Raw genomic sequence first — 27,068 nt, forward strand, 5'->3', positions numbered from 1 at the left:
GACACCCATCGAAGGTCATGTGGAGCCAGGGTGGGCAGTAAGTCAAGTCAAGCCAAGTTTGGAGTCTTACTTGGTTTGACTTGACTTGACTTACTGCCCACCCTGTGTGGAGCTTGATGCCAATTGGATAGCATTCAAAAGAAGGAGGGCTGATGATGACGCATATTGCGATCACAAAAACTTGAATACACCCGGCCAGAGTAGAAAAAAGGTTGTGGAAGAAATTAAGTTTAGGGATTCACGATAAGAACTTATTTGTCTGCCTATACAGTCTCGATGAGTAAGATCCCATTTCAACGTCACCCCTTCAGCTCTTCATCTTTTCAGACATCTACCCCTTTTTCTTGCGTCTATTTCTTCAGCCAACAGTCACCTAGGTAGCTGTAAGATGCTTCACAGGGGACTGGCATTACACTCACTCAAGACCGCCCTGGAATCATATGGAGGTCAACATTCAGCTTGTATTGATATGTATGCAATTAGTAAGATTTATGATATATTTATTCATTCCACACCCATACCAGCATCAGGAGACAGCCATCTCTACAGAATGCAAGGCCCTGCTGGGACTCGTCCCTCCACGGTAGAAAATAGGGATTTCTTGACGCAACGAGCGACTTTGCTAATGGTTTAAGGTGGTGGTATAAAGTATTTATGAATATAACCAGCCCTGGAACAACGATCCCTTTTGACACATTCAAAACTCATCAAGACATATTGAACCAGTCCCCCGCGTGGTTGGAAATTGGACCACAATTGAAAGTCTGACGAGCAGAATCAATAGTCCACATCCTTGGCATGGTTGACGATCCCATCTCTGGTGCCGATCTTGAACCCCAGACCTCTAGTTTCTTCCCCTCTCTTTTGTCTGATACTGACGCGCGCTGGTACAACACGGAGTTGGCTCACGCTACCAGAATTGCGTCCCCCCAAACGATCCGAAGCGTTACCGCGCGGTCCGCGAATCCGTCCCAGTCTCGCAAAAAGAAAACAAACATTTCCAAAATTCAAAAGAAATGGCAAGATGTATGTATCGGATTCCCAGAACTTGAATCTCCTGTCATCCTTCTGACATAAATACCAACCAGGGGCAGACCTCAAATGCGCAGAACCCCGGTCACCAGAAGACCGATGATGAGGAGAAAGCCTCAGATTTGGCGGAGAGCTTTCCTGAGTTTGAGCATGTGATCGGCTGTGTTTGTGGCGAGATCTATGAGGGAAGACTACGAGCATTAGCGATCACAGTGATGACTCATGATTTCCCTCGGCGGCTACTGATTTGGAAGAGAGACTGGAAGTCGGGGAAGATCAGTTCCCGCAACAAAATGGACGACATATATGAGAAATGAAGCCATGCCGCGAGATTCCATGGCGATTTCAATTTGGTATCTCAAGGTACGATACATGACCAGTCGTTCCTTTTCAGTTTCTCTTATGACAGATGAAAGTCTTAACATGTTGGAAATAGGTGACCTGGACTTTCCAAAACCCTCTATCGAGGAGAAGAACCTTACAGCGTTGGAAGTTTGCGGCAGGAGAGGGTGACTGTGGTTGTGGTCCAATCTGCGAGGCACGACTTTGGTCCCTTGCTATCACTGTCATGCCACATCAAGCGCGCCATAAACCCAATGGAACTATAGCATCGCGCCCCCTAAGCTCGATAAGAGGACTCGCAAGTTGTCGAGGCGGCCTTTGATGTGGAAGCAGGACTGGACTCCCAGAAGCTCAGGCTCACATTGGAATGACAGAGGTACGGCGTTTTGTCCGTCACCGGGCGAGAGTCCTTGCATGGAAAGACCATACGAAGGAAAAGGGCAAAGGGCTGAACTTGGAGGATGATTCCTATAGGATACCCAAGGGACGGGGTCATGGATCAAATCTCATGTTCACATTGCGCTTTTAGAACTTCAGGCTCTCATTAAGTGCTTATGCAGGAACCTATAAGGTCATCTCAGCTTGATTTACTTGGCATTCATCCAAAGATCTATAATACTAACGAGTGGGTACCAAGAATAGCGGCTTCAGTCCTCTGTCGAAGGATGGCTTGTTCCAGCCTTCCGTCTCTAAATCAGCAACTGCCTTCGCTTTCCTCGGCCTTTTGCTCCAGAAAACCCCAACCAGACACAGTTGAAAGCGACCACCTCATTACAGAAACCTCGCATGGTAAGGTTTGCGTCATCATGAAGTTGCCCAACATCGCCGCCCCAGCGTTGATGCCGTCTCCTCACATACTTCCGTCCAGCTTCGGCCTTGAGGCCACACCTTGAACTCCTCGCCAGGGCACAAAGAGACACGTAAAAGTGTCCTCAGAATCCCTTAACCAGGATCTCAAGCGTCGTACCACCGCATCCTTACCGCCGTCCTCCGAACTACTCCCGTCCGGCCGTACCCGCGAGGAAACGGAGGCCCGTCCTGCTCCCAAGGCGCACCAAAAGGAGTATCAACTCATCACCGCTTTCACGCACCAGATACAAGCGTCGCAACACCGAGGACTTGGACAACGACCAAGGGAACTTTCATACAGCCAAGCCTCCGGTCAAGCAACAACGCGTGACGGAATGTGTCCTCTCAGCTCGTTCCAAGCGTCCTTGCCTGTGTCATCTACACCCGCTCACAATGACACCCCGGATGCGACTCAAGCTTCACAACAACCCAAATGTCCGACTCCTGATCGCGAGATTTAGGTTCCTGCCAGCCCAAGCCCCGTGATTTACTCTCTTGTCTCGTACAAGCTGGGGCCAGAGATCAGGGAAAGCTCTCCGGGCAATGCGCAGCGGATTCTGCTCAAGTAACAAGACGAAAGATTATCACTGCTTCGATCTCGGCAAATGTTTGTCCCATTACAGGCTATACGACAAATGAGTTTAGTGAGCCGGAAGAGGGATATTGCTAAGTATCTTGAATGTGATACTTGCAAAATGGGCTTGGATCAGGTCAGTTGGATCTCGATCGTTCTTTACAACTGGGGCATGACCGAAGACTGACAGTGTACAAAGCAGCTTCTTGATTGAGTATATCGACCTCAATTTCAACCTGTCTTTGAGCCGACGACATCATGAAGAAGAGCTCTACTGGACCCTACTGAGAATCAGTATTTGCAAAGCGGAAGGAGATAAACCTCCAGTCGTGATTCGAAGCTGATCTGGAGCGGAGGGGACAAGATCGTGTCAAAAAGGTGGAGGCTTAATGGAATTTTATCCACACAATTTGGGTCGTGAAGTTGCTCTGAGATGGGTGTTTGCGATTTGTGAGGAAGCACGGTGAAGATGAAATGATACTGTAACGCAGTGCTCTTGTCACACTTCATTGTGTGTACATATTTGCTTGATAGCAACTTTGCCTATGAAAGTGACAAAGCAAATGCATGCTGTGAGCACGAAATAATGTTGGAGCATGTGCAATAAGGCCAGCTGGAGCTGGGCCGGCAAGAGATGATGGTGCAAACGTCAGGGCCTAGAGTCATGTGGGCGAGAGCATCTGACAAGTTTGTAGTTATGATTCCTCGGCGGAAAAGCAAAGAGGGTGGCTACATCATGGTAAAGATACGAACGCCACAGACGCGGGACTGCGGGTTTGGGCTGTGGATAGTGTATTATGTGCAGTATTGACTGATAGCGTTTGCTCACAAACGGACGAGGCTGACCGTAACTGTGAGTGGTCCACAGCAACTCTCGGAGCTGGGGCAGGACGCCGGTTATGTGGCTGCCCGTCAAAGATCATCTCGGCGGGATGACCCTTCTCTGATAACAGCTTGTGAATGACAACAGATGATGTTACATATAAAGAGAAGCCCGGAATATTCTGGTGTTCCCGGAAGACGTATCCGAGACACCCATCCATCCAATAGCGCAGGGCTGCAAAAGAAAGGTCAACTTCAATACCTGCAATAGCGGTGTGTAAGACGGGACGACTGTGTGCCACACACCAGCCAGTTGCCTCGGCCACGTCATTTCCTTCTCCTGATTGGTGACTTAATGCTTCCTTCCTTTTTGTCCAAATTTTGAGCCATCACCAGAAAACCACAAACATCTATGAAGACAATCGCCTCGGGCAGCTATGCCGCGGTGAAGCAGCTGTGTTACCGACCTTGTGGTAACTCCCGAATCCACCATTCGAGTGTGCCAAGATTGGGGGCATTTTCAACCGTTAAGCTCAATTCAGTAGTAAGCTGGTACACTAGGTACGTTCCTACGTTGACGCACAGACCACACACCGTTCATCGTTTATTGCGACGTCAATGATATTTGTTGCCCACTTACTGCATTGAGGCCTACAAGAAAACAGCAGCTGGCATGCAGCTCTTGTCGCTGCCTGACGTTGGGCAATCACTCATTTAATTTCTACTATATATACTCTCCACTCTTTTATCCTGTTGTTGTTTCTTCACGTTGCCATCTCCTTCCTCCTTCTATCCCGGAACTCTCGTTTGAGCTTCTGTTTCTCTGCCAACCCATCAAGTGGTGTTTGGAAGGGATTGAGAAGTAGTCCGCAGCAGTATTGTTGAGGACTCACCTTCCAACACCTACCGGCGTATTGATGCCCAACATTTACAATGTCCGACGTTCAGGGTCGTGACATAGGCCGCCTGGGACGTGGCCGCGGGGGACGTGGCCGCGGTGGGTTTGAAGATAGAGGCGGCCGAGGCGGAGGTGGTTTTGGGGATAGAGGCGGCCGTGGCGGTGGAGGAGGCGGTGGTGGAGGCCGCGGTGGCTACGGTGATCAACGCGGTCGTGGTGACCCCCGCGGCGGCTTCCGAGGTGGTCGTGGCGGCTTCAATGATCAGTGGGCGCAGAGGTGGAGGTGGCTATGGTGGGGGTCGAGGAGGAGGAGGAGGAGGAGGTGGTGGTGGTGGTTATGCTGGTGGTCCAGATGTTTACACGTAAGTATCACGGCACCGTACATTGTCATGATGAATGACAGGCGCTAACATCAAATCAAGAGGAGCGAACAACGTCATCCCCCCGCCAAATCCCGACATCACAGCTCTGGAAGACCGCGTCGTCCAGCAAGAAAACTCTGCATTGGGACAGTTGAGCAAGCTTTCCGTCAGTGATGAGTCCAGCTTTTTCCCACACCGGCCTGGCTTTGGCACTGGTGGTGCTCCGGTTGTACTGTGGGCCAACTACTTTGAACTGAACGTCAACACAGCCTCGCTATTCAGTTACAATGTGCTGGTGGCCCCGGAGGAATCTAGCGAGAAGAAAGAGGCCGAACCGAGCTCTGCTAAGGGCAAGGGCAAGGGAAAGCCCAAGGAGTCCAAGACCAAAGAAGCCAAGGGTACCAAACTCGCCAAGATCATCAAGGCTGCGCTCGACACACTCCCGCCTACCGTCGTTGTTGCAACCGAGCTGAAGATGAGCGTCGTCTCCAAGGCGAAGCTTCCTCTGCCCCCCAACTCAGTTATTACTGTGGGCATCCCCAGGTCCAATGGTGGTGAGGAGCGCTGGGATGTTAAGTTCAACGACCCTGTCTCGCTAGATATTGGACGCCTCAAGCAGTACATTCAGAACTTTGAAGACAAGGGTAACGAGTCTGTCTTTCCCAAGTTCGCGGCCGAAGCTGATGCGCTGGGCGTTGTGCTCGGCCACACCGCACGAAGCAACTCCAACACCGCTGCCGTTGGCAAGAGTCGCTTTTTTGCTTTCGACGCCAATCGTTCCGAAGTCGGCCCCGTATCGCCAGGCAGTATGATCGATATCCTTCGCGGTTACGTTCAGAGTGTGCGGTTGGCCACCGGTCGTCTGCTTTTGAACGTCAACGTTACCCACGGTGTCTTCCGGCCGCCCATGCCCTTGCCTGACCTGTTTCAGAGGGTTGGTAACCTCAACACGAATACACTCAAGCGCTTGCATGGGCTCTTGGCCAAATCGAGAATCCAGTGCCGGGTTCCCACCGAGAAACCTGGTGAGTGGGTGAAGGTTGAGCGCTCTATGGCAGGATTCGGCGGGGTTAGAGATGGCAGCGGCGAGGAACGGAGGCCCGAGTTTTTGGAACCCAACGAGTACTTCGGCAAGCCTACCAACGTCAAGTTTTTTCTTCGGTCGCCCAAAAAGCCGAGACCGGCACCCAAGGGCTCAAGTATGACACCATGGTATTGGTGTCTGACTATCACATTGCCAAATACAGCGACTCCCACGGGGTGCGCAAGGTCGAGACTTTCCCACTGATCAACGCGGGCAGTCCAGCTAGGCCCATTTACCTGCTGGCTGAGTGGTGCTCCCTTTTGCCGGGACAGCCTATCAAGGCTAAGCTCAGTGCCAGCGAGGCTCAGAGCATGATACAGTTTGCATGCCGAAAGCCATCCTTGAACGCTGTGTCCGTTACCACCAATGCCAGAGCTGTTCTTGCACTGGACAACAACAAACTCCTGGAGAAGTTCGGAGTGAGTGTCGATAAGCAGCTCATCACAGTCAAGGGTCGTATGCTTCCACCCCCGGCCATGGCGTACCCCAAGAGGAATTCGGTGGAGCTGATCAAGCCCCAAGATGGCGGCTGGCTGCTCAAGGGTGTAAGGGTTTCAAAGCCTGGTAGGATGATCAAGAACTGGACGCTCTTGGAAGTACAAGGCCAGGCTGATCAGCATGTCAAGGCCACCATGGGCGAGTTTGCGGTATTCATGGCGCAGAGCATGGGCATGGCTATCAATAAGAATGCCACACCGGCAAGTGGCTATGAGGTCGCTTCTATGGGTGAGCAAGACTTGAGAGCCGCTTTTCAGGGGATGAAGCCCAAGCCCGATCTGGTGATCGTTGTGCTTGGCGACCAGGACGCCAACGTATACAACACGGTGAAGAAGCTAGGCGATGTCGAGTTCGGCATTCAGACGGTGTGCGTGGTGAGGAACAAGATAACGAACAATAAGGGATACTTTACCAACGTCGCGCTCAAGGTCAACCTCAAGTTTGGCGGCGTCAACCACAAACTGCAGAACGCTCATCCTCTGCTGAAGGGTGGCAAGACCATGGTGGTGGGTTACGATGTGACACATCCTACCAATCTTCCAACAGGTGCTGGAGAGAACGCGCCCAGTCTGGTCGGTCTTGTAGCCAGCATCGACTCGGATCTCGGACAGTGGCCTGCTATCGCTTGGCAGAACCCGGCTCGTGTGGAGCAGCTTGACGTCAAGCTGGCTGAGAACTTCAAGTCTCGGCTGCGTCTGTGGCAGAAGCACAACGGTGCCAAATTACCTGAAAATATCCTCATTTACCGCGATGGTGTAAGTGAAGGGCAGTTCAACATGGTTCTGACGTCAGAGCTGCCGCACATCCGGACGGCTTGTAGCCAGATGTATGGCAAGCAGCAACCACGCATCACCCTTATCGTGTCAGTCAAGCGCCACCAGACTCGATTCTACCCGACTGATCCCCAGCAAACGCACTTCAGGTCGAAGAGCCCCAAGGAGGGCACCGTTGTTGACCGCGGAGTGACCAATGTGCGATACTGGGACTTCTTCCTCCAAGCCCACGCCTCGCTGCAGGGCACCGCTCGTCCGGCCCATTACACGGTGTTGATCGATGAGATTTTCCGGCCTTCATATGGTGCTCAGGCGGCGAACAACCTCGAGCAAGTAACGCATGATATGTGTTACCTGTATGGTCGGGCCACGAAGGCAGTTAGTATCTGCCCCCCGGCGTCCTACGCAGACTTGGTCTGTGATCGGGCTCGGATCCATAAGCACGAGCTTTTCGATGACTCCAGCACCATTGCCTCTGGGGCACAAGACACGGTTGGAAGCAGGAAGGTGCACCCGAGCTTGGAGAATTCCATGTACTACATTTGAGCGTGCATGTTGAAGAGGGGGATGAGGCAGGGGATATCTGGGACATTTGCGTGCGACATGTCACTTCTTTTTTTTCCATCTTTTCCCTTCAGTGGGGTTTGTGGGTTGGATGTAGACCAAGCCGGTTATTCACATAGTCTTTGAAATCGCTGTCCTCTGGCTTGCTAGCATTTCTTGGCAAGGTACGAGGGTGGTGCTTTTGGTGGCTTTGCGGGTGGGCAGCGTGGTAGCGGATAGGGATGGGATGTAGTCTTATTTTATCATGAATTGACTTTATGATGGTATACTCGTCGCTTGATGGTGATGTTTGGTGGTGGTGTGATGTTGATGTCTCCAATTGCCCAACTCGATACACATTATCATTTCCCCTCTGGTCTGAAATCAGGAGTCATATAACCAGACAATTTGACCTCCGATCAAACGTAAACCCACTCTCTTGACATCAATCCCATCCCCCCCCCCCCCCTGTGCTGTCTGAGTGTGCCAAAAGGGCATCACGTGACCTTCCCCAGAAGCCGAGCTTTGACCACCACACCCCGCCAAGGAGCAGTCACTCTCTCTTGGCATTTTGCCCTGTCGCCGCTTTGCGGGCGTTTTTGGCCTTCTCTCGGACTCCACTACTACGTGTGACGAACGACCGACGACGAACCTCACCTACCTACCTACCTACCTTGCTTGCGGTGGTCAACTCTGACTCTTTTCCACCACCACCACCAATTAACACGACAACCTCGAGCGATTTACAATGTCAGCTCTTCGCACCACCCTCCTCCCCCTGACCCGCAGGGCGGCGGGATTGGCGACGACTACAAGCAAGAGGGCGTTCTCCGCGACGGCGGCAAAGAAGGGGGGCCACAGCCCCCAGTACGACCCGCCGACGGGGTGGCTTTTCGGTGTGAAGCCTGGGGAGAAGTATGTCAACGAGGGGTGGGAGAATCTGTACTTTTATGGGTTTTTGGGGAGTTTTGTTGTTTTCGGGGTTGCTTATGCTTGGAAGCCCGATACCTCGTAGGTCATCATCTATCTCTTTGAATCCTGCTATTTTTGGCACACTCTGCTGGATGGGGGGGGGGAGGGGGGAAAGGAATAGGCAAGGGAAGATCAGAGCGGAAGGGGTGGTGGGGGGGCGGAATGAGCACGAGAGGGGGTAGTGGTGGAAAAAAACTAGTGGGGGATAAACAAAGACACGAAAGATTCGCTAACGCTCACACAGCATCCAAACCTGGGCTCTCGAAGAGGCGAGGAGGAGATTAGAAGCCGAGGGCATCCTTGAGGATCCCGACAACAAGAAGAACTAGGATGTTTTTCTGATCGGTCAACTCGAAACTCCAAGCAAACAACGACTACGACTTGGCAGCAACAAGAGGGCATAGCAACAAGGGACAGCAACTTGAACCGAAAAAAAAAAGCTGGGAGATGGGCGTGGGATATATGTAAATACAGACGGGCAGACGTGAGAGAACAGGGCGATCGATAGAGGAGGATCAATTCACAGACCAACCAACCAACCAACCAACCAACCAACCAAACAAGAACTAGACGGGGGTGGGAAATTCTATTCTTTTTTCGGTGTTTTTGGAGATATGACGTAACTTGGACAGAGAGAGAGAGCCCAAGGTGTAATGATGTGTTTTGTTCGCAAGATCTATATTCACAGGATGAACGCTGTCATAGAAATTCAGTGGGTATAAACTTTTTGCTTTTACCATTCGCCTTGCTCCCCACCTATATCCTATATACCCAACCCAAAAGACACACACATCTCTCTCTCTCTGTCTCTCTCTCTCTCTTTCTCTGTCTCTCTCTCTGTCTGTCTGTCCTCAAAAACCCATTAGAAACAAAAAACTAGCAGATATAGCTCCAATCACTCTCCTCATCACCATACTGCCTCGCCTCCATCCACTCCTTCATCTTCATGGCAATCTCCCCGCTCTCCTCATTATCCTTCAACCCACAGTTGACCAGCTGTCCCTTCCAGCTGATCGCCCTGACAGGAGACACAATCGCCGCAGTTCCCGCGCCAAAAGCCTCAATCAATCTCCCTTCAGCAGACGCCTCAGCAAGCTCGCCCATGGTGTACTTTCTCTCCTCAATCTTCCACCCTTCCGGCGCCAGTCTCTCCCTCGCCAGCGCAAGAACACTATCTCTTGTCACGCCCTCGAGAATAGTACCGTCCAGCGGAGCGGTGATGAGCTCCTTCTGACCGGTCTGCTTGTTCTTGATCGCGACGAAAAAGTTCATCGTGCCGACCTCGGTGACGTACTCCTCCTCCCCAAACAACCAGAGATTCTGCTGAAAGCCCCGGGACATGGCCTCCTTCTGCGGCACGATGCAAGGCGCGTAGTTGGCGCCGAGCTTCTTGTCGCCTACACCTCCTGGCCAGGCGCGGACGGCGTAATCGGTTGCTTCGAGACTGACGGCCTTGAAGCCGGTTGGGTAATAAGGGCCAACGGGGGAGGCGATGACGTAGAGCAAGGCGGAGCCAGGGGGGCCGACGCCGAGGGTTTTTTGGGTGCCGATCATGGTTGGTCTGAGGTAGAGGGAGTAGCCGCGTTCCGAGGGGATGAACCTTGATTCGAGCTTGGCAAACTGGGCGATGAGGGAGGTGAGGGCTTCGGGGGAAAAGGTTGGGAGGGCGATGCGGGCGGCGGATTTGTTGAAGCGGGCCATGTTTTTGTCTGGGCGGAAGAGGCGGATTTGGCCTTTGGTGTCTTTGTAGGCTTTCATGCCTTCGAAGCATTCGAAGGCGTAGTGGAAGACGCAGGTGGCGGGGTCGAGGGAGAGGTTTTGGTAGGGGAGGATTTTGGGGGCGGACCAGCCGGATTCTTGGGTCCATTCTATGGTGAGCATGTGGTCTAGGGGGCAGGTTAGCTGGGGGGGACTGGGGATAAGATGAGGAGGAAAGGGGAGGGAGACGGACCGGTGAAGTTGCGGCCAAAGACGAGGTCTTTGGAGGGGAGGAGGTCCTTGGGCTTGGAGGTCTTCTCAACGACGAGCTTGGAGGGGTCGATGTCGAGGAGCTGGGAGGTGGAGGACTGGGGGGTGATGCTATATTGACGACGCTGGACAGCAGACTGGGCTTGGATAGCAGCACCCAGGCTTGCGGAGCGCTGGGCGTTGAAGGCTGCCCTGGGAGCGCATCTTGGGAGAAGACGGCGCATCATTTTGGAGGTTGTATTTGTGTGCCGGTGTACTAAAAAGATGAAATCTGATAATGACTGAGGAAACAACGAAAAGCAGCAATTGGCTTTTGTAAGCCACGGCAACGGGCACAGACGGACTCCTGGACGCGAAGGCGCACAATGGCGAATGGCAAACCCCAGGTTTTAAACAGAGAGCAAGGCGCAAAGACTCATACAACGGGGGCACCACGCTGGCGAGTAATTGCAGCTGGAGCCCTGGATGCTCTCTCTTCTCGGAGTTGGATCGGAGGTTGCATGGTCGCTGGACAGCAGTTGACCAATCAGGGCGCCCCTGTTGAGCCAGCTCTGGACCCTGGCCGTTGATCAAGGAGCGGCTTGCAACGGCATCGCGGGTGGACCCGGCAGATAACGAGTTCGTCGAGATCTGTGCGGGTATGCTGTGGGGGCAGGTATCTCTTAACAATTTGCTGCTGCATGTCTGGCATCGACGTGGGAAGCTAGACCAGCCCGAGAGACTGGACCAATGCTGCAGAGATACTGACAATTTGACAGCATCATTCAGTTATGGTTCGAGTTGAAGATGCCATCTTATGATCTTCTCAAGTCCAATGGCAAACAACCTTTGAGCCACGTCCGTTGCGGTTGTAAGGCTTGGCATAATTAGATATCAAAATCTTATCTAATCAGCCAGCCTTATTCAAGCTGCGTCAGTGCTTGGCCAGCGCCCAGACATGCCGAAGCTGACAGCTTGTTGCGCCCACCCAACACATCCATGATCGACAGTTACGCCTTGCGCGCATCTCCTCAGCCCTTGAATTGCAAAAGATAGGTGTCTGTTTGACAATAGTACGCCTTAAATTGAGCATATTACACCTCCCACGTCCACCGAATAGCCCCGCGATGACAGCTAGAGCCGTGCAACCATGTTCGCCAACGCCTTGAAATCGATAGGCGCCTCCAGCAATATCAACACCAACTATTCGATTTCCTCCACTTTGACAGCCACCGCTGGGCCATGGAAGATCTATTCGGCGAAACGAAAGGCCACGGGCAAAGAATATTCCGTCTTTGTATTCGATAAAAAGACCCTCGATGCAGGAAACAATGGTTTGGGAGGGAGACAGTCGGCTTCGTCGCAAAAGAGAGTGGTGGAGGAGGTGGTGGAAAGGCTGAAGAAGGAGGCATCATCTCTGGCGAGGCTACGACATCCGGGAGTGCTAGAATTGGTCGAACCGGTCGAAGAAACGAGGGGAGGAGGACTGCAATTTGTCGCCGAGCCTGTGACGGCCTCGCTCTCGGGTCTTTTGCAAGAAAAGGATGACCAGGAACGGGGCGGAGGGTTTGGAGGCAGGTCGAGCCGATATGTTACCGAGGACGCGAACGGCACACGGCGACGGCGAGAGCTCGAGATTGACGAACTAGAAATCCAAAAGGGTCTGCTGCAAGTCAGTAAGGCACTGGAGTTCTTGCACGACAACGCCGGGCTAGTACATGGAAATCTGACGCCGGATGCCATTTTAGTCAATGCAAAATCGGATTGGAAGCTGAGCGGCCTGGCGTTCTGCAGCCCCCCAGAGCCATCAACGATCCCCACGACTATTCAACCGATCATCCTGGGCGAGGTCTTGAATCCAGATCCTAGAATACCAAGGACTGTACAGCTGAATCTGGATTACGCATCGCCAGATTTCGTCCTGGATAACAACCTGACGACCTTTGCCGATATGTTTTCTCTGGGCCTGCTCTGTATCGCCTTGTACAACTCCCCACACCGGTCGCCAATCGAGTGCAATACCAGTATCTCAGCTTATAAGCGGGTGTTCCAATCGTCACAAAGCGTCCCAACCGCTACCAACAACTACCTGTCCTCCCGGCCATTACCCAAGGAACTCGGCCAACATGTGCTACCCAGACTGCTTACACGCCGGCCGGCCCAACGCATGACAGCGAAGGAGTTCCAAGAGAGCGAATACTTCAACAACGTCCTCATCTCTACCATCCGCTTCCTCGAGGGCTTCCCCGCCAAGACGCCCAATGAGAAGCAGCAATTCCTGAGAGGGCTGATCAAAGTCCTTCCGAACTTTCCAAAGTCTGTCATGGAAAAGAAGCTTTTACCGGCCCTCCTGGAGGAGCTGAAGGATAAGGAGCTGATATCGTTGATCCTCCACAACGCCTTCAAGATTATCGGTCTTCTTCCAGCGGGGAGGAGGGCTTTCAACGAAAAAGTCAGACCCAAATTGAAGGAAATCTTTGTTACCAACGCCAAACAACCTCAGGAAAAGGATGCCAATCGTGATGCCGGTTTGATGATTGTCATCGAGCAGCTGTCTGTTATAGCTAGCAACTGCAATGGGAAGGAGTTCAAGGATGGTAAGTACCTCTTATTTTATCATTTTAAGGCCCTATTTGGCACCCCAAACGCCTCATCACTCTCTTTATGTGCCTTGCCATTATCTGTGAAGGCCTTCCAACATGGCTGAGACGCATAACTATCATCATTTGATGTCTTATCCCTATTTTAAAGGCCTTGGTGATTGTTATTCCTCTTTTGAGATATTTGAGATATACGACCAATTGCTTTGGACGCTTCGTTACCATCCTCATACCCCTTGATTGGAGAGTTAAAGGCCTTTTTCTTTCTCTCAAACTCCTTATTACTATCTTTCTACCTCTTGTTACCATCTTTTTACCCCTGATTCGGATAGTGATAGGCCTTGTGTTTTCATTTAGTCGCCTTATCACTATCTTTTACACCTTCTCACTGTCTTCAGATGCCTCGTAACTATCTTCTGACCTCCTATATGTGCTAACTTATGTCTTTTTTAGATATCCTACCCATATTTTACACGGCCCTCGAATCACCCACCCCGTCCCTGATTAACGCCGCCCTGACCAGTTTACCAGTGGTCCTGCCTGTGTTGGACTTCAGCACCATCAAGGGAGAGCTTTTTCCAGTCATTGCTACAATTTTCAGTAAAACCAACAGTCTGGCCATCAAGGTCCGTGGTTTGGAAGCCTTTGTCACACTTTGTGGAGGTGCCGGCAGCGGTGACGATGGCTTGGACGGGCTCGCTACAGAACAGAAGAAGGCCACATCCTCCACGGCCCTCGACAAGTTCACCATGCAAGAAAAAATCATTCCTCTAATCAAGGCCATTAAAACCAGGGAACCAGCCGTCATGATGGCTGCCCTGAACGTTCTGAAGGTCGTCGGCAGGGTGGCTGATGGGGATTTTGTGGCACTGGAAATGCTTCCACTGCTTTGGAGCATGTCGTTGAACCCTCAGTTGAACCTGCGGGAATTCCAGGCCTTCATGGAGCTTATCAAATCACTATCAAGCAGAGTGGAGGACGAACAGACAAAGAAACTACAAGAGCTCACCGGCGGCGCTGTCACATCGCCCGGCCTCAAGGACGATTTTCTGTCGTTTGGGGCGATCGCGGGCTCTTCTCTCGAGGCGAACGGGACATCGGAGACGGATTTTGAGGCGCTGGTCAAAGGCAGGGCAAGTACGACCAACACCAACCCACTGGACAGCTGGGACACGAAGCCATCAGCGGCGTCTTCCTCCTCCAGTGTGAGAAATTCCACACCCACGCCCACGTTTTCTTGGTCTACACCACCGGTATCCTCACCGGTAGCCACTTCACACCTCAAAGCCCAGACCGGAGGCTTCAGAACGGTAACCCCAGACCTAGCGGCCATCCAGCCCATGGCCCCAACAATCACCCAGTTCTCACAGCCCTTGCAACCACAATCGAACACAACATTGTCGCAGCCGCAGCCGCAGCCGGCGTCATTCAACTGGTCCAGTGCCAGCAGCGCAACCACGCCCAGTAATATCTGGGCGACCCCCTCCGCCAGTGCCCAACCCGCTTCCAATGTATGGGCATCATCTACAACCCAGCCCAGTCCGAATGCCTGGGCCTCTCAACCATCCACATCGGCCTTTAGTTCTCTAAGCTTGAATCAGCAGCAGCAACAGCGTCCGCAGCCGACAACATCCTCTTCTTTCGCCCTGCCTCCGCCACCTGGCGCGCCTAGCGCTAGCTCGGGAAATTCGGGCTTCAGTCTGCCCCGGCCACCAGGAACATCCTTCACGACTTCAGGACTGGGCGGAACGAGCAATATGAATAGTCTGGCATCACTTGGGGCTGCCAACAGGACCGGCACAGGCATGGGAATGAGCATGAACAGCATGATGGGAGGCATGAGCCAGCAGCAGAAACCGCCTCAACAGCAGCCAAAGGGGGGTTTGGATAAGTATGAAAGCCTATTGTAGTTGTCTTTCCAGGGGTGTAGTCATTATATATATACCCGTAGCGAATCATTGAACCTTGTCTGTCGGGGTTCCCTGAAAGCATTTATTAACCTCGAAAGGCGTTGATCTTCTAATAACTAACAGACATGTTGGCCTGGCTAAACGTCATCAGCTGGCGTCTTGTTAGAGATTTGCGTGGTGTGAGTGACATCAACAAAGTATGGGCCCCCTGTGTCGCTTGGCTCGTGCGTTACTCTGTGAAGCTCTCCTTGCCGGTGATCCTTTTTCCCCTTTCTTGTCTCACACTGCCTTTTAAATTTTTGAGTGATTTCGAAGAGCTGCAACCCAGCTATAGCTACCGGTTCTGGTGGACCTTTTAAGAGCCCGAAACACTCACTTCCGGTGCCTGCCGTTTCTTGTCGCCTCCGCAACCCACGTACATCCGGGGCAGCGGCGCTGCTGCAACGTTTTGTTCAAGTTTGCTTGTGCATAAGAATAAGGTAGATCGACTCTTTTTTGCTCGCTCTCTCTCGCGCACGCCCGGTCAGGCCACCCTCGAAATCCGGCATTGCCGTCAACAACCCACTCTCTTCCCGAAACTCGAGCTTTTTCTTCTGACACAATCCGGAACCGGCTGCCCGACCGACAACCTTGTGCGTGTGCGCGACTTTGCAAATTGGGACCCTCGCATACTTGTCAAATCGATTGCCACGCAACTCACTTCACTTCACTTTGAACAACCATCCATCTTGGGGTCTTTTTGCCAAGACCCACCTTGGAACTCCCTAGCTTCCTCCTCGACTTTCTTGTCTCTCACTTCCTCCTGCTCTCTCTCTCTCTCTCTCTCTCTTTCTCTTTCTCTTTCTCTCTCGCTCTCTCTTTCTCTCTCTCTCTCTCTCTCTTTCTCTCTCTCACTCTCGTCAACTCTGGCAAATCTCACTCTGTAACAACAACATCAGCCGCGTTTGGGACGCACTTCAACAACAACAACAAATCACCTGTCTTTTTTGCCGACCCCCGTCTTTTTTCTTTGAACACCTTACAACTTTTTGCGACTTATCGTCGCCACGGTTGACTGGCTGCATATGTTGTTGTCATTATTTGTCTTTTAACTCGCATTTTCCGCTTTTGCCTTTTCTCACTTAGCTTCCACTCACTTTCCGACTTTTTTTTCTGTTCTTTGCCATCAGAACAACCCACCCGTCAGCGACTTTTATCGCGCCCAGAATGGAGGCCACAAGTCGCACCGCCCTCCCTGATGGCGGCGGTCAGAAAAAGAAGGTCAAGGGTCGCAGCAAGTCGCCCAAGTCGCCCACCACCACTTCCAACGGCGCATCATCTGAAATCGCCAGAAAGTCGAGCACTCGTGTCAGGAATGTTGTCGACTACGACGAAAAGAGGGCTTTTGTCGGCTTGGACAGCGATCCTGTTGTCCCCCCTCCTCCTCCCCGCCGGCAGTCGCCCCCCTCTGCTCACCAGAATGGCAGCAACGGCAGCGCTGCTGTCAAGAAGACTGCTCACAACTCTGGCAACGGCAGTGGCCTCACTGAGCTCGAGGAGCGCGTCCAGGATTTGGGCGACTCGTGGGAGACGGAGTCTCTGCTGAACGACATTCTTGGCGATGTTCACGAGGATAGGTTCTTCACCGATGGTTTGTCAACCCCTGCCTACTACCCCGGCTGCTTCGCTCCAGGAAATACTATCTTCTCCCGAGGCCCTCCTCTCCCAGGCCCGGGGAGGATGAAGATGATGAGGAAAACTCTACCGATGATGACGATCAAGATGCTAACTCCCCTCCAGACGCCGATGCCTGCACCCCAGAAGAGGCAATCCAATACCGCCAAATGCTCCGCGCTTTGGGTCCTGAGATCTTTGTCCAGCGCACCGTCGACGCCGGCCGCATCACAGCCAAGAAGCTTCTCACAGCTTTTGGCGTCCGCCCACCGGACTTTTTGGAAGGCCAAGACGACGACGCCTACTTTTCTCTCCTGAGCTATGCGTTCACGAGGGAGCTCAAAAAGCGCGCCAAACTGACACGGTACAACACGGTCGACGACGCCGTCGCCCTCCTCAAAGAAAAGAAGAACATCATCGTCCTCACGGGCGCGGGCATCTCCACCTCGCTCGGCATCCCCGACTTCCGCTCGGCCGGCACGGGCCTCTACAGCAAACTCGCCCATTTGGGACTGAACGATCCGCAGGAGGTGTTTGACCTGTCGGTCTTTAGGCAAGACCCGACGATTTTTTACTCGGTGGCGAAGGATATCTTGCCGAGCGAGGACCGGTACACGCCGACGCATCAGTTTATCAGGATGCTTCAGGAGCGGGGGAAGCTGTTGACGAATTACACGCAGAACATTGACAACTTGGAGTCCAAGGCAGGGATTTTGCCCGAGAAGCTGGTTCAGTGTCATGGGAGTTTTGCCACGGCGAGTTGTGTCAAGTGTGGGGAGAAGGTTGTGGGCGACAGTATTTTTGCGGAGATCAAGGCGGGGAAGATTCCTCGGTGCAGGAAGTGTCCTTCTGGGCAGTCTCGATCTCAGTCGCGAAAGAGAAAGACAGCCAACTCTTCCAACTCGAAACGTCGCCGGGATTTCGACCGGGACAGCAATTCCGACTCGGAATTTGATCTTGTCTCTTCATCAGCGGGGGTGATGAAGCCGGATATTATTTTTTTCGGGGAGCCGCTCCCGGATGAGTTTAGTCAGAGGCTGACGCAGCACGATGTCGACAGGGTGGACTTGGTGATTGTCATCGGGACGAGCTTGAAGGTTGCGCCGGTGAGCGAGGTGGTGCCGTACCTGCCGAGCCACATACCGCAGATTTACATCAGTCGGGAGGCGATTGGGCACAATAATTTTGACATTGACTTGTTGGGGGATTGTGATGTTGTTGTGGCGGAGCTGTGCAGGAGGGCGGGGTGGGAGTTGGGGCATGAGATGGTGCCGGAGGGGCAGGTGGTTGAGGTTAAGGCTGTGGAGGGGTGGGGGAGCAGGTGGGTTTTTAAAGAGGTGAAGGACGGGGATAAGGAGGATGGGGTGAAGGATGGGGTGAAGGATGGGGTGAAGGATGAGATGAAGGAGAAGAATGGGGAGAGTGGGAAGGGGAAGAGGGGGAAGAATGGCGGCGGGGGAAAGAAGTAAATTGGGGTGGGTGGGAGTTGAGATAGGGTATGGCAGGTTTATTATGGCCCGGTAGAAGAAATGCATGGGTGGAGTTGGTGAATGGACGGTTGGGACTGTCTGTCTGGATGGTTGGGTTGGGTTGGTAAGGCAAACATGCTACGAATTGACTGGGAGGAAGGAAGCTTGACAACATTTTGGGCGAAGGTGTCTTTTTTCTTCTTTTCCAGACAAAAAAGCAGAGAGGGGACAGACATGATACCCGGGTTTTTTTTTCATTTACTACATCTTTTAGTCTTAGCTTTTTGCTGTTTTTTTTTTCGGTTTTTTTTTTCGGTTTTTTTAAGTATTATACAGATTTTGGTTTTTTTTTTTTTGGTTTTTTTTTTCGGTTTACCTCTCTCTCTTCTCCTGCTTTCATTCCGGGAAGAGGTATTTTAGATAATGTTGGACTACCCATTTTCTGTAAATCCTTTAAACTTTGCGTGATGGTTCGTGGTGAACAAACTAGCGGGAACATAATGACCGATTTCAGTCAAAATACTCAAACACCAAGGCGCACAGTAAATAGCACAAGTCCACACACATAACATCTTTTGTATTCTTCTTATTCCCCCATCCACCAACCACACTCCCAACTTTTTCGGCGCAGATATACATATATATATATATATATATATAACACCCGTGCGCGCGCGCTATGATGATGATACTGTAATCTAAGATTGGTAACGAACGACAGCGGAAAAGATAAAAAAACGCCCAAATTTCATCTATCACTTTCTTCGCTCAAACGCCCCCATGATTAAGAAAAAAGAGAGATACATGACAGCAATACCACCACCACAACCAAACCAAAAACGCCTTAAAAAGAAAAACAGACATGTTGACTCAAAAGAGGAAATATTAACGATAGAAAAAAGAAATGAAAACGCCCTACAGCAGCAGGGCTGACACTGTGATATTGTTATACACACTTCCACAGGCATTAATAATACATTTTATCTGTTTTCCTCTCTACCTACTCAAGGAGTAGGGGTAGAAGGCGACTTTGGCTTGGGCACATTAATAATCGGAACATCCTGGGCACTGGATGAAGACGACCCCTCAACCTCCCTCCTCTCATCCGTCGACACCCTTCCCGCCTGATCATCCTCGCCAATCTCCTGACCAAGAGGCGACGGCTTGGGCGGGAACTGGCCAAAATCCGGCTCGCCCCTCTTCTCAATCGGTGACCAGCCCGCCGCAATAGAACCAGCAACAATACCAGTCATGACCGTCGCCGCGCCCAACACGCTGTTGGAGCGGGAGCGGTTGCTTCTGCTGCGGCGGCGGGACTCAGGAGTAGGAGCGGTAGACCCATGGCTGTCCTCGCGGACAGGGGTCTGGGGGAGGCGGTGGATCGAGTTGGATCGGGAGTGCTCCCTGCTCGGGACGGGGCTGCGGTTGAGGAAGGTTTCGCGGGGGTGCTTCATGGCGAATTTGAGGTTGTTGAGACGGCCGCCCTTGACGCGCTTGAGCCAGGCGAGCTCCTCGTGAATGTCGGCGAGGGGCGCGGGGTAGGCGGTGAAGCGTTCTTCGTCGTCGGAGACGTTGATGCCGGGAACCTTGGAGCTGTGCTTGCGCTTGAGAACGCCGGGGACCAAGGCGACAATGATCTCGTCGGGGATGAGGCGGATGATGACGCCAACGGGGATGGAAAGGAGACCAAGAACGATGGCAGTCGCCCACATGGTCGGTGATTGGCCCTCATCGGCAATGCGGAAAGCTGTACCGCCAACCATGACAATGAGGACTTGACCGCCGCACATGACGGCGCTGATGCCAATGAACAGCCAGTTCTTGGTGAGACCCTCAAAGATGTTAAACTGGTTGTCAAGACGCCGGTTGCTAGTTGCTGTTAGTAAACGATCCGCCAATGGGCAATTTGTGGAAGGGCACGACTTACTTCCACTGGTTGAAGATCTGCATCCACACAAAAGTGTTGAAGACCAAGGTGTTGATCTGGCTGTCGGGAATGATCTCTGGTCCAGGGTACACGGAAGACTTTCCGAAATAGAGCAGGAAGCAGATGAGAAGCTGGAACACGGCCTGTCCGAGGATCATCTTCCACATAGTAGGTGAGATGATCGAGGAACCCTTGCGCTCGGGCTTGCGGTTCAGCACACTGTCCTGAGGGGGGTCGGTAGCCAGAGCCAAGGCAGCAAGAGTGTCCATGATGAGGTTGACCCAGAGAAGCTGAACGGCGGTGAGCACAGCGGTAGCCTTTTCCTCGGGATGCGACTGGGTAACGGCAGAGTAGATGGCGGAGACAAAGGTCAAAACAACAGCCGTGACGTTGACGGTGAGCTGGAACTGGAGGAAACGCTTGACGGCATCGTTGACGGCACGACCCCATTTTAAAGCCTTGACGATCGAGTTGAAGTTGTCGTCCATGAGGATAATAGCGGAAGCCTCCTTGGCCACCTCGGTGCCAGCGATGCCCATCGAAAAGCCAATATCAGCCGTCTTGAGCGCCGGGGCATCGTTGGTGCCGTCACCGGTCACGGCAACGGTTTCGCCCTTGTCCTTCAACCGCTTAACCAAGATGCGCTTGTCTTCGGGGCTGGACCGTGCGAGAACGTGGAGGCGGGGAATGATCTCATCTTGCTGAGCCTTGGTCATGTTGCGGAACTCGGGGCCTTCGAGAACCACGCTGTTGGGCTGGAGAATGCCGCAATCCCGGGCAATAGCCTCGGCAGTCAACCTGTTATCACCAGTAACCATGCGCACAACGACACCGGCCCGCTGGCAGTCTCTGACAGCCTCGGGCACACCAGGGCGAAGAGGATCCTTGATGCCAACCATACCGACAAAGACCATGTTGCGGCAGATATCCTCAAAGACAATCTCATCCTTCTCGGCATCGACGCGGCGGGCTGGCTTGGGGGGCCACTTGTCAAAGTCGCGGTAGATCAGGCCGATGGTACGGAGCGAGTTGCGGGCGTAAGTCTCAATCAGATGCTTGATGGTCTCGCGGTTTTCCTCGTGGAGAGTAGCCGAGGCCAAGCCCTGAGAAGGATCGCGGAGGATCTGGGTGCACTTCTCCAACATGATTTCGGACGCACCCTTGACATAAAGACGAGCCTTGCCATTCTCCAGCTGAACCACGACACCCATGCACTTGCGTCCAGAGTCGAAGGGAATGAGGTGAAGGGTCTTGCTGCCGGAGCGCAGTTCAGCAACGGGGCCCATGGCAAGGTGCTCGCGAGCCAGAATAAGCATGGCGGTCTCCGTCTTGGAGCCGATGAAGGTGTGCTCGCCATCGACATCCCCCTCGAAGGCAGTCGAGTTGAGCGCGATAGACTTGAGCAGCAGATCCTTAGCCTCGGGGCTGAGCATCTTCACCACTTCCTGGGCCTCCACATCCTTCTCGCTCCGAGGGCTCTCGCCCGGGATGGTGGAAGTACCAAAGCGGTGGCTTGTGCCGATGGTGCCAGCAACAACTTGCATCTTGTTCTGAGTCAAAGTACCCGTCTTGTCAGAGCAGATGGTGGTGGCATTGCCCATGACTTCGCAAGCCTTGAGGTGGCGGACCAGGTTGTTGTCCTTGAGCATGCGAGTCGTGGCAAAAGCGAGGGCCAAAGTGACAGCCAACGGAAGGCCTTCAGGAATAGCGACGACCACGATTGTGACGACCATGATGAAGATATCGATAAACTGCTGGCCCTTTTGCGCGGGGGTGAGCGGAGCGAATTGGCGGGGAAGCTTGACCAGGAAGATGATGAACAGAATCAGGAAGAGGAGGAGGGCGATGGCACCGCCGAGCTTGGCGATGGACTCGGCAATGACATTGAGCTTCGACTGCAAGGGGGTGATCTCGGGGTCTTCGTTGAGCGACATGAGCGTCTTGCCATAGCTGGAGTAGACACCGGTCGAGGTAACCATGAATGTACCGACACCCTCCATGACGCGGGCGCCCGACTGGATAAAGGGGTCCATCTTCTTCAAGTTCTCGCCATTCTCGATTGCCGCAAAGACCTCGTCGGAGGCACGCTTCTTGATAATGTCGGATTCACCAGTGGCCTGAGACTCGTCGCACTTGACGTTGAAACCCTCAATGAGAACACCATCAACGGGGATCAAATCGCCGGGCTCCAAGTGCATGACATCGCCAACCAGAACGTCAAAAACCGAGATTTCCACAGTCTTTCCGGATCGAACAACGCGAACCACACGATCCTGCTTCTTCTTGTTCAGCTTGGCGAATTGGCGTTCCTTCTGGAAGTCGTTCAAAGATCCAACAATAACCACGATGGTGATGGCGGCAATAATGGCAACACCCTCGATCCATTCTACACCGGGGTTTGTGGCGTCGTGCTCCTGACCGAATGTTTGATATAAGCCAATGGCCAGAGAAATGACGGCGGCAACGGACAGCAGGATCAGGACCTTGTCGTTATACGTGATCCACATGAGCTGGAGAAGATTCTTGCCCTTCTTGGCAGGAAGCCGGTTGTCGCTGAAGACGCGCTTTCTCGAGGAGAAGGCCCCCGAGTCCTGCCTGCCGGAAGCCGTCGCATGGCTATCAGTCTGGGCAAGCTTGGTGTCGGCCGAGCCGACGTGAGCGGTAGCCTCCTCAAACGTGACGCGCCCAGGAAGAGTAGCCTCGTCGGCGCCAAGACCAGTCGACCGGTTGGATCGCAATCCCTTCTCGATACCGGCGAGGCCACCCAGCTTGTAGAAGGCAGACAAGCTCTTGGGGTCGAACATCTTGTTCAGTTGGCCAGGGGCAAAGGCGAAAGGGTTGTCGTTGACCTGGAAATCGGCCTCCTTGCCCTGGTCGGGCTTCAAAGCATCCGGATCGTTCTTGATGCTGTCGTTGTCGGCAGCACCTCGGCTGGCCTTCTCCCCCAACGTAGAACCCCCTGCTACCGTGGTGTCGCCAATGGACGAGGTGATGGAGCGGTCATCATCAGAGTTGACAGAGTCCTGGCGAGGTCTTGGGGCGCCAGGGACGGTGAGCAGTCCCGGATTTGGACCGCGGAAGGAAGCAAAGGGGTTTGACACATTGTGAGGACTTGTCGGCCTGCTCTCTCCAGAGAGACTCCTCTTGTGAGAATTTGTTGATGGTTCTGGCGTGGTGCCGGGTGATATTGGTGAGTTGGCGTCCACCTCTGGCTCGTTCGTGACAGGACTCGGGCTCACGGCCGTCGTGTCGATATTAATTGTTGGTCTGTATGACATTGTTAGGTGGGTGGTTGTGAGAGAGCAGTTGCGGCTCCCACGACGTTGTGAGCAGACAGGAAGGGGAATACATACGCTCTTCGGCGTCCGGAGGCGAAGTCTCCCTCCTTGGGACCATCCTGTGGTTCCGCCATGTCCAGCTGATGGTGCGGGTCACAGTCGTCAGCGAGGGCGACGGATGTGAGCTGCGCCTACGGTGACACGAGGTCTAGAAAGCCTCTCCTAGTGGCGATGGGAGACGCGAAGGGGTGGTGTTGCGCAGATGTACGGTTGAGGTCGTCAGCTCTGAGCTCTCTGCCTTGTGTGTACTGCCACACTTGGGTCGGCAAACACAAACAGGTCTCAGGAACGGAGACTCATGGAGTGTGAGGTGAGTTGAGGTCGCCGGGTCTCGATCTGCGGGGTGCTATCTGCAGGCCTCCCTTGGGGAAAAGGTAAAAGAATTAAGAATTGGAATTGGGTTGATGAGGCAGAGTCGGTGAGGCAATCGGGGAGGTCCCCTGGGGTCCAGAGCGGCAGTTGGACGGTTGTTATGGAGTTTTTTGAGGGTGAGGCAGTGCAAGCAACGCTATAACATTTGTTTCGAGGTCCAAGATGTCTGGCGCGTGCAGTTACCAAGGTCGTACTCCAACAAAAGAGCAAAGGAGCGTGATGAATGGAAAATGGGACGAAACAAAGCAGGAAGCAGCAGGGAAAGTGAAGCCGCGCAGAACCACTGACGACACAGCGGCTACGAAATTGGACCTGACCTGACCTGGAGACGGAATGGCCTGGGATGAGATGGGAGCTGTGTTTTCCCCTGTTGTTGGGACCCAAAAGGTGCCAAGAGAGGCTGTGCAGCGCCAGACGAATCAGAGACAGCGTGGATTTGCCATGTCACTTTAGCACCTGCGTACAATTTTCCCCATTCCCTACAGTGTGGGGTGAAAACAGAATGCCAAGCACGACAAGCTCAATGGGCCATTTCACCACGGCGACTCATTCCAATGCGTTGCGGCAGAAGGGCATGCTGCTACTCTCCCTGGGAGATCACCTTGTTCGGAGGGATCATGTTGGTGGGAGGTTACCTGCCTCTGTCTGTGTCACCACCACTACCGGGCAGTGCTTGACCCTCGGGGAGTACCACAGTATGTACCTACCACGACAGCAGGGCGAGCACTTCCCAACTCCTGTGCTCCTGAGCCCAGGGAGGGTGATATCCAAAACCCCAGTCACTAAGTTAAAAAGTAAAACTGTGCCGCCGTTATGCATCAGCCGCTCTGAGATGCCACCCTTTGGACGGTTGCCCCGTGCGCAAATCTGCCGAGACCGCCGTTTCGCACAGTGCTTTCCATCAATTATACAAAAAGAAGCTCCGTTCCACCTGCCACCACCCATGCATGGGGTACCAGCATCGAAATCGACTTGGAATTTGGACGGTTGTCACCTTCTACACTAGCCACGACCAGGTTCATCAGATTGCATCATGAGAGGAGTCCCGTCTCGCGAATCTCAACATCTCCAACAAAACGGTGTGTTGTCAGTTACGTTCCCTGACGTGTAATTTGGCTGGTGGACCTGATGCTAGCGTGCCCGCTGCATCGTCCTTGAACATTTCCCGTTTGCATCGGTGGTGCAACATCACAGCTTGATCATAGCTCGATCATAGCAACAAGAGTTGAAACATAATTTGAATAATAACTACTACTATTTCCTAACAACCAAGCACTCCTGTCACGCCCTCAGCCATGCTGTCGGTTCTACCTTCCAGAGACACAGCCAGCAGAAACAAGCTCCCAAGTCTGGTACCAACCCCACAGTCCGGGGGTGATCGTCACAGAAACATGCACACATGCATGCGCTCGGTCCAAGCAACACTCGACCAGCACAACCGCCGGCTTTTTCTGCAGAACCATCGATGCCCGTCTCACCATGTTCCGAATTGTTACATCTTGCACAGACGGGGCATCCGATCTTCTTGGCTGAGTGAGGGGTTCGTCTGAACTTGAACATGCAGAAATCGGCTCGACTTGCTCTCGAGGAGGGCATGAAACAAGACTTCCCCTTTCTCACTACCGATTGGCCAGCACCTGACGCCTCGACAAACATCCTACTCCCCATCAACTGACAGCTGATCATAGACAGGAGCTTTCCCATGACAGACTACACCTTTGGCTTTGACAGCAAACAGCAAAGCCAACCATCATATGGGTGCCCTTCATCATGCACAGTGACGGCCGCTTGGCCTCGTGGGCCCAACCCGACAGCCCACCCCCCCCAATTTGTCTGCGCTGCCAGCAAATGTAGGTGGCCCGATATTGCCAGGCCTATCAATATGTGTGTCGTCGGCATTTCCAAACTTTAGATGTCGATATCTGGCTATCAACTATCGCCCAATAGCATCACTTTTCCAAAGCCTGAGAATGAAACGCGGGGCACAACGCAAGGCTTCAAAGCAAGATGACGGCACGGCTTCTCGATCACCATTGACAGCCTCATACCGTCAACATCCAACACCTCCCTCCCAGACCGAGACGGGTTGGATATTCGATTGGAACTCTAGCGCCAGGCTCGGTCCCATCCAGACCATCGAGTTTACCGGCTCTCGACCGTTCCGAGGTGGGCGAAACGGTAATCCCAAGCGGCTTTGATGGCTGAGCCGTCTCAAATTCCAAACCGTCCAGATACTCCATAGGCAAGGCAGCTATGGGGCGGCACTGCGGAGCATCTTCAAGATATCTTACAATAATGCGCGTGCTCGAAATCCAAGCCTCATCCCAGGTCCGCCTTGCTGGTGAAGGCACCGGGCATCCCCAATTGACTATAAAGGAGCATCCCGCCCGTTGGCACTGACAAAGAAGTTTTGAACCACCCAAGGCATCATCAAGGCACTTCCTCAGGCAGGCGGGGCTGGGAAACCGGGAAAAGCTTGAATGACTGAGGCATATCTGCCGAGACAGTCTCCAAGGCATATGATGCAACTCTGCTGAACAATAGTTTTTGGCCATCCAGGCACGTGTGGTCTAGAACAAGCTTGACCCATGCTCCTTCTAGAAGGTTGCAGGCACGCATTTATTCTTTGATTCCGACAACTACATCGAAGACGAGCTGCCTCAACAGGCAAGTCGCCGCCTGAGGCTTAGACGATCGAGATGTTCCAACAACAGCGATAAGCTCAATGTCCGGAACGTACCGACCATTTTTATTACATGTGTATTCTCGGGGAATCTCCCGGTCAAACGGAGAGCGCAGCGTTTGCGATGCAAGGTTTATCACTTTACCAGTGGACGTCAGTCTCTCCCAAGGCGAGGCATACAAATCCACACGAGCTTCCTGATTGGCACAGCCATCCGATGGGATAGACATCGGCAGTCAGTCAGGCGATCACCACTGCAGGTGTAAGGAGACCCTCACGCATGTATACATATCAAATATCGGACTTTAACTTTCTCACCATCGTCTTCTAAAGCTATCATATACACTCACTCGCCGCCCGGCGCGATAGAGAAAACGGGGGGTCTCCATTTCACCAGCCCTCTCGGACTTTGCAACTTCA

General features: G+C 53.0%; 7 protein-coding genes across 7 annotated transcripts; 5 read left to right on the plus strand and 2 right to left on the minus strand.

The window, feature by feature from the left end:
- Positions 1–4,913: 4,913 nt before the first annotated feature.
- Positions 4,914–7,780, plus strand: PODANS_4_8620 (uncharacterized protein; the record flags this gene model as incomplete). The annotated part of the gene is made up of 2 exons (XM_001905929.1): positions 4,914–6,078; positions 6,186–7,780. The coding sequence occupies 2 exons, from the start codon at positions 4,914–4,916 to the stop codon at positions 7,778–7,780; spliced, it is 2,760 nt and encodes a 919-aa protein (XP_001905964.1).
- Positions 7,781–8,525: 745 nt separating this feature from the next.
- Positions 8,526–9,078, plus strand: PODANS_4_8610 (uncharacterized protein; the record flags this gene model as incomplete). Its single annotated transcript, XM_001905930.1, has 2 exons — positions 8,526–8,788; positions 8,994–9,078. 2 exons carry the CDS (start codon positions 8,526–8,528, stop codon positions 9,076–9,078), a joined length of 348 nt encoding a protein of 115 aa, XP_001905965.1.
- Positions 9,079–9,625: 547 nt separating this feature from the next.
- On the minus strand, positions 9,626–10,944 carry PODANS_4_8600 (uncharacterized protein; the record flags this gene model as incomplete). The annotated part of the gene is made up of 2 exons (XM_001905931.1): positions 9,626–10,635; positions 10,701–10,944. The coding sequence occupies 2 exons, from the start codon at positions 10,942–10,944 to the stop codon at positions 9,626–9,628; spliced, it is 1,254 nt and encodes a 417-aa protein (XP_001905966.1).
- Positions 10,945–11,846: 902 nt separating this feature from the next.
- Positions 11,847–13,403, plus strand: PODANS_4_8590 (uncharacterized protein; the record flags this gene model as incomplete). Its single annotated transcript, XM_001905932.1, has 1 exon — positions 11,847–13,403. The coding sequence occupies one exon, from the start codon at positions 11,847–11,849 to the stop codon at positions 13,401–13,403; it is 1,557 nt and encodes a 518-aa protein (XP_001905967.1).
- A 333-nt stretch (positions 13,404–13,736) lies between these two features.
- On the plus strand, positions 13,737–15,206 carry PODANS_4_8580 (uncharacterized protein; the record flags this gene model as incomplete). Its single annotated transcript, XM_001905933.1, has 1 exon — positions 13,737–15,206. One exon carries the CDS (start codon positions 13,737–13,739, stop codon positions 15,204–15,206), a length of 1,470 nt encoding a protein of 489 aa, XP_001905968.1.
- Positions 15,207–16,412: 1,206 nt separating this feature from the next.
- PODANS_4_8570 (uncharacterized protein) lies at positions 16,413–18,328 on the plus strand (the record flags this gene model as incomplete). Its single annotated transcript, XM_001905934.1, has 2 exons — positions 16,413–16,836; positions 16,986–18,328. The coding sequence occupies 2 exons, from the start codon at positions 16,413–16,415 to the stop codon at positions 18,326–18,328; spliced, it is 1,767 nt and encodes a 588-aa protein (XP_001905969.1).
- Positions 18,329–19,332: 1,004 nt separating this feature from the next.
- On the minus strand, positions 19,333–23,667 carry PODANS_4_8560 (uncharacterized protein; the record flags this gene model as incomplete). Its single annotated transcript, XM_001905935.1, has 3 exons — positions 19,333–20,197; positions 20,256–23,522; positions 23,609–23,667. 3 exons carry the CDS (start codon positions 23,665–23,667, stop codon positions 19,333–19,335), a joined length of 4,191 nt encoding a protein of 1,396 aa, XP_001905970.1.
- Positions 23,668–27,068: the final 3,401 nt, after the last annotated feature.

The sequence above is a fragment of the Podospora anserina genome, chromosome 4 (assembly GCF_000226545.1).
Source record: "Podospora anserina S mat+ genomic DNA chromosome 4, supercontig 4".
Classification (NCBI taxonomy): Eukaryota; Fungi; Ascomycota; class Sordariomycetes; order Sordariales; family Podosporaceae; genus Podospora; species Podospora anserina.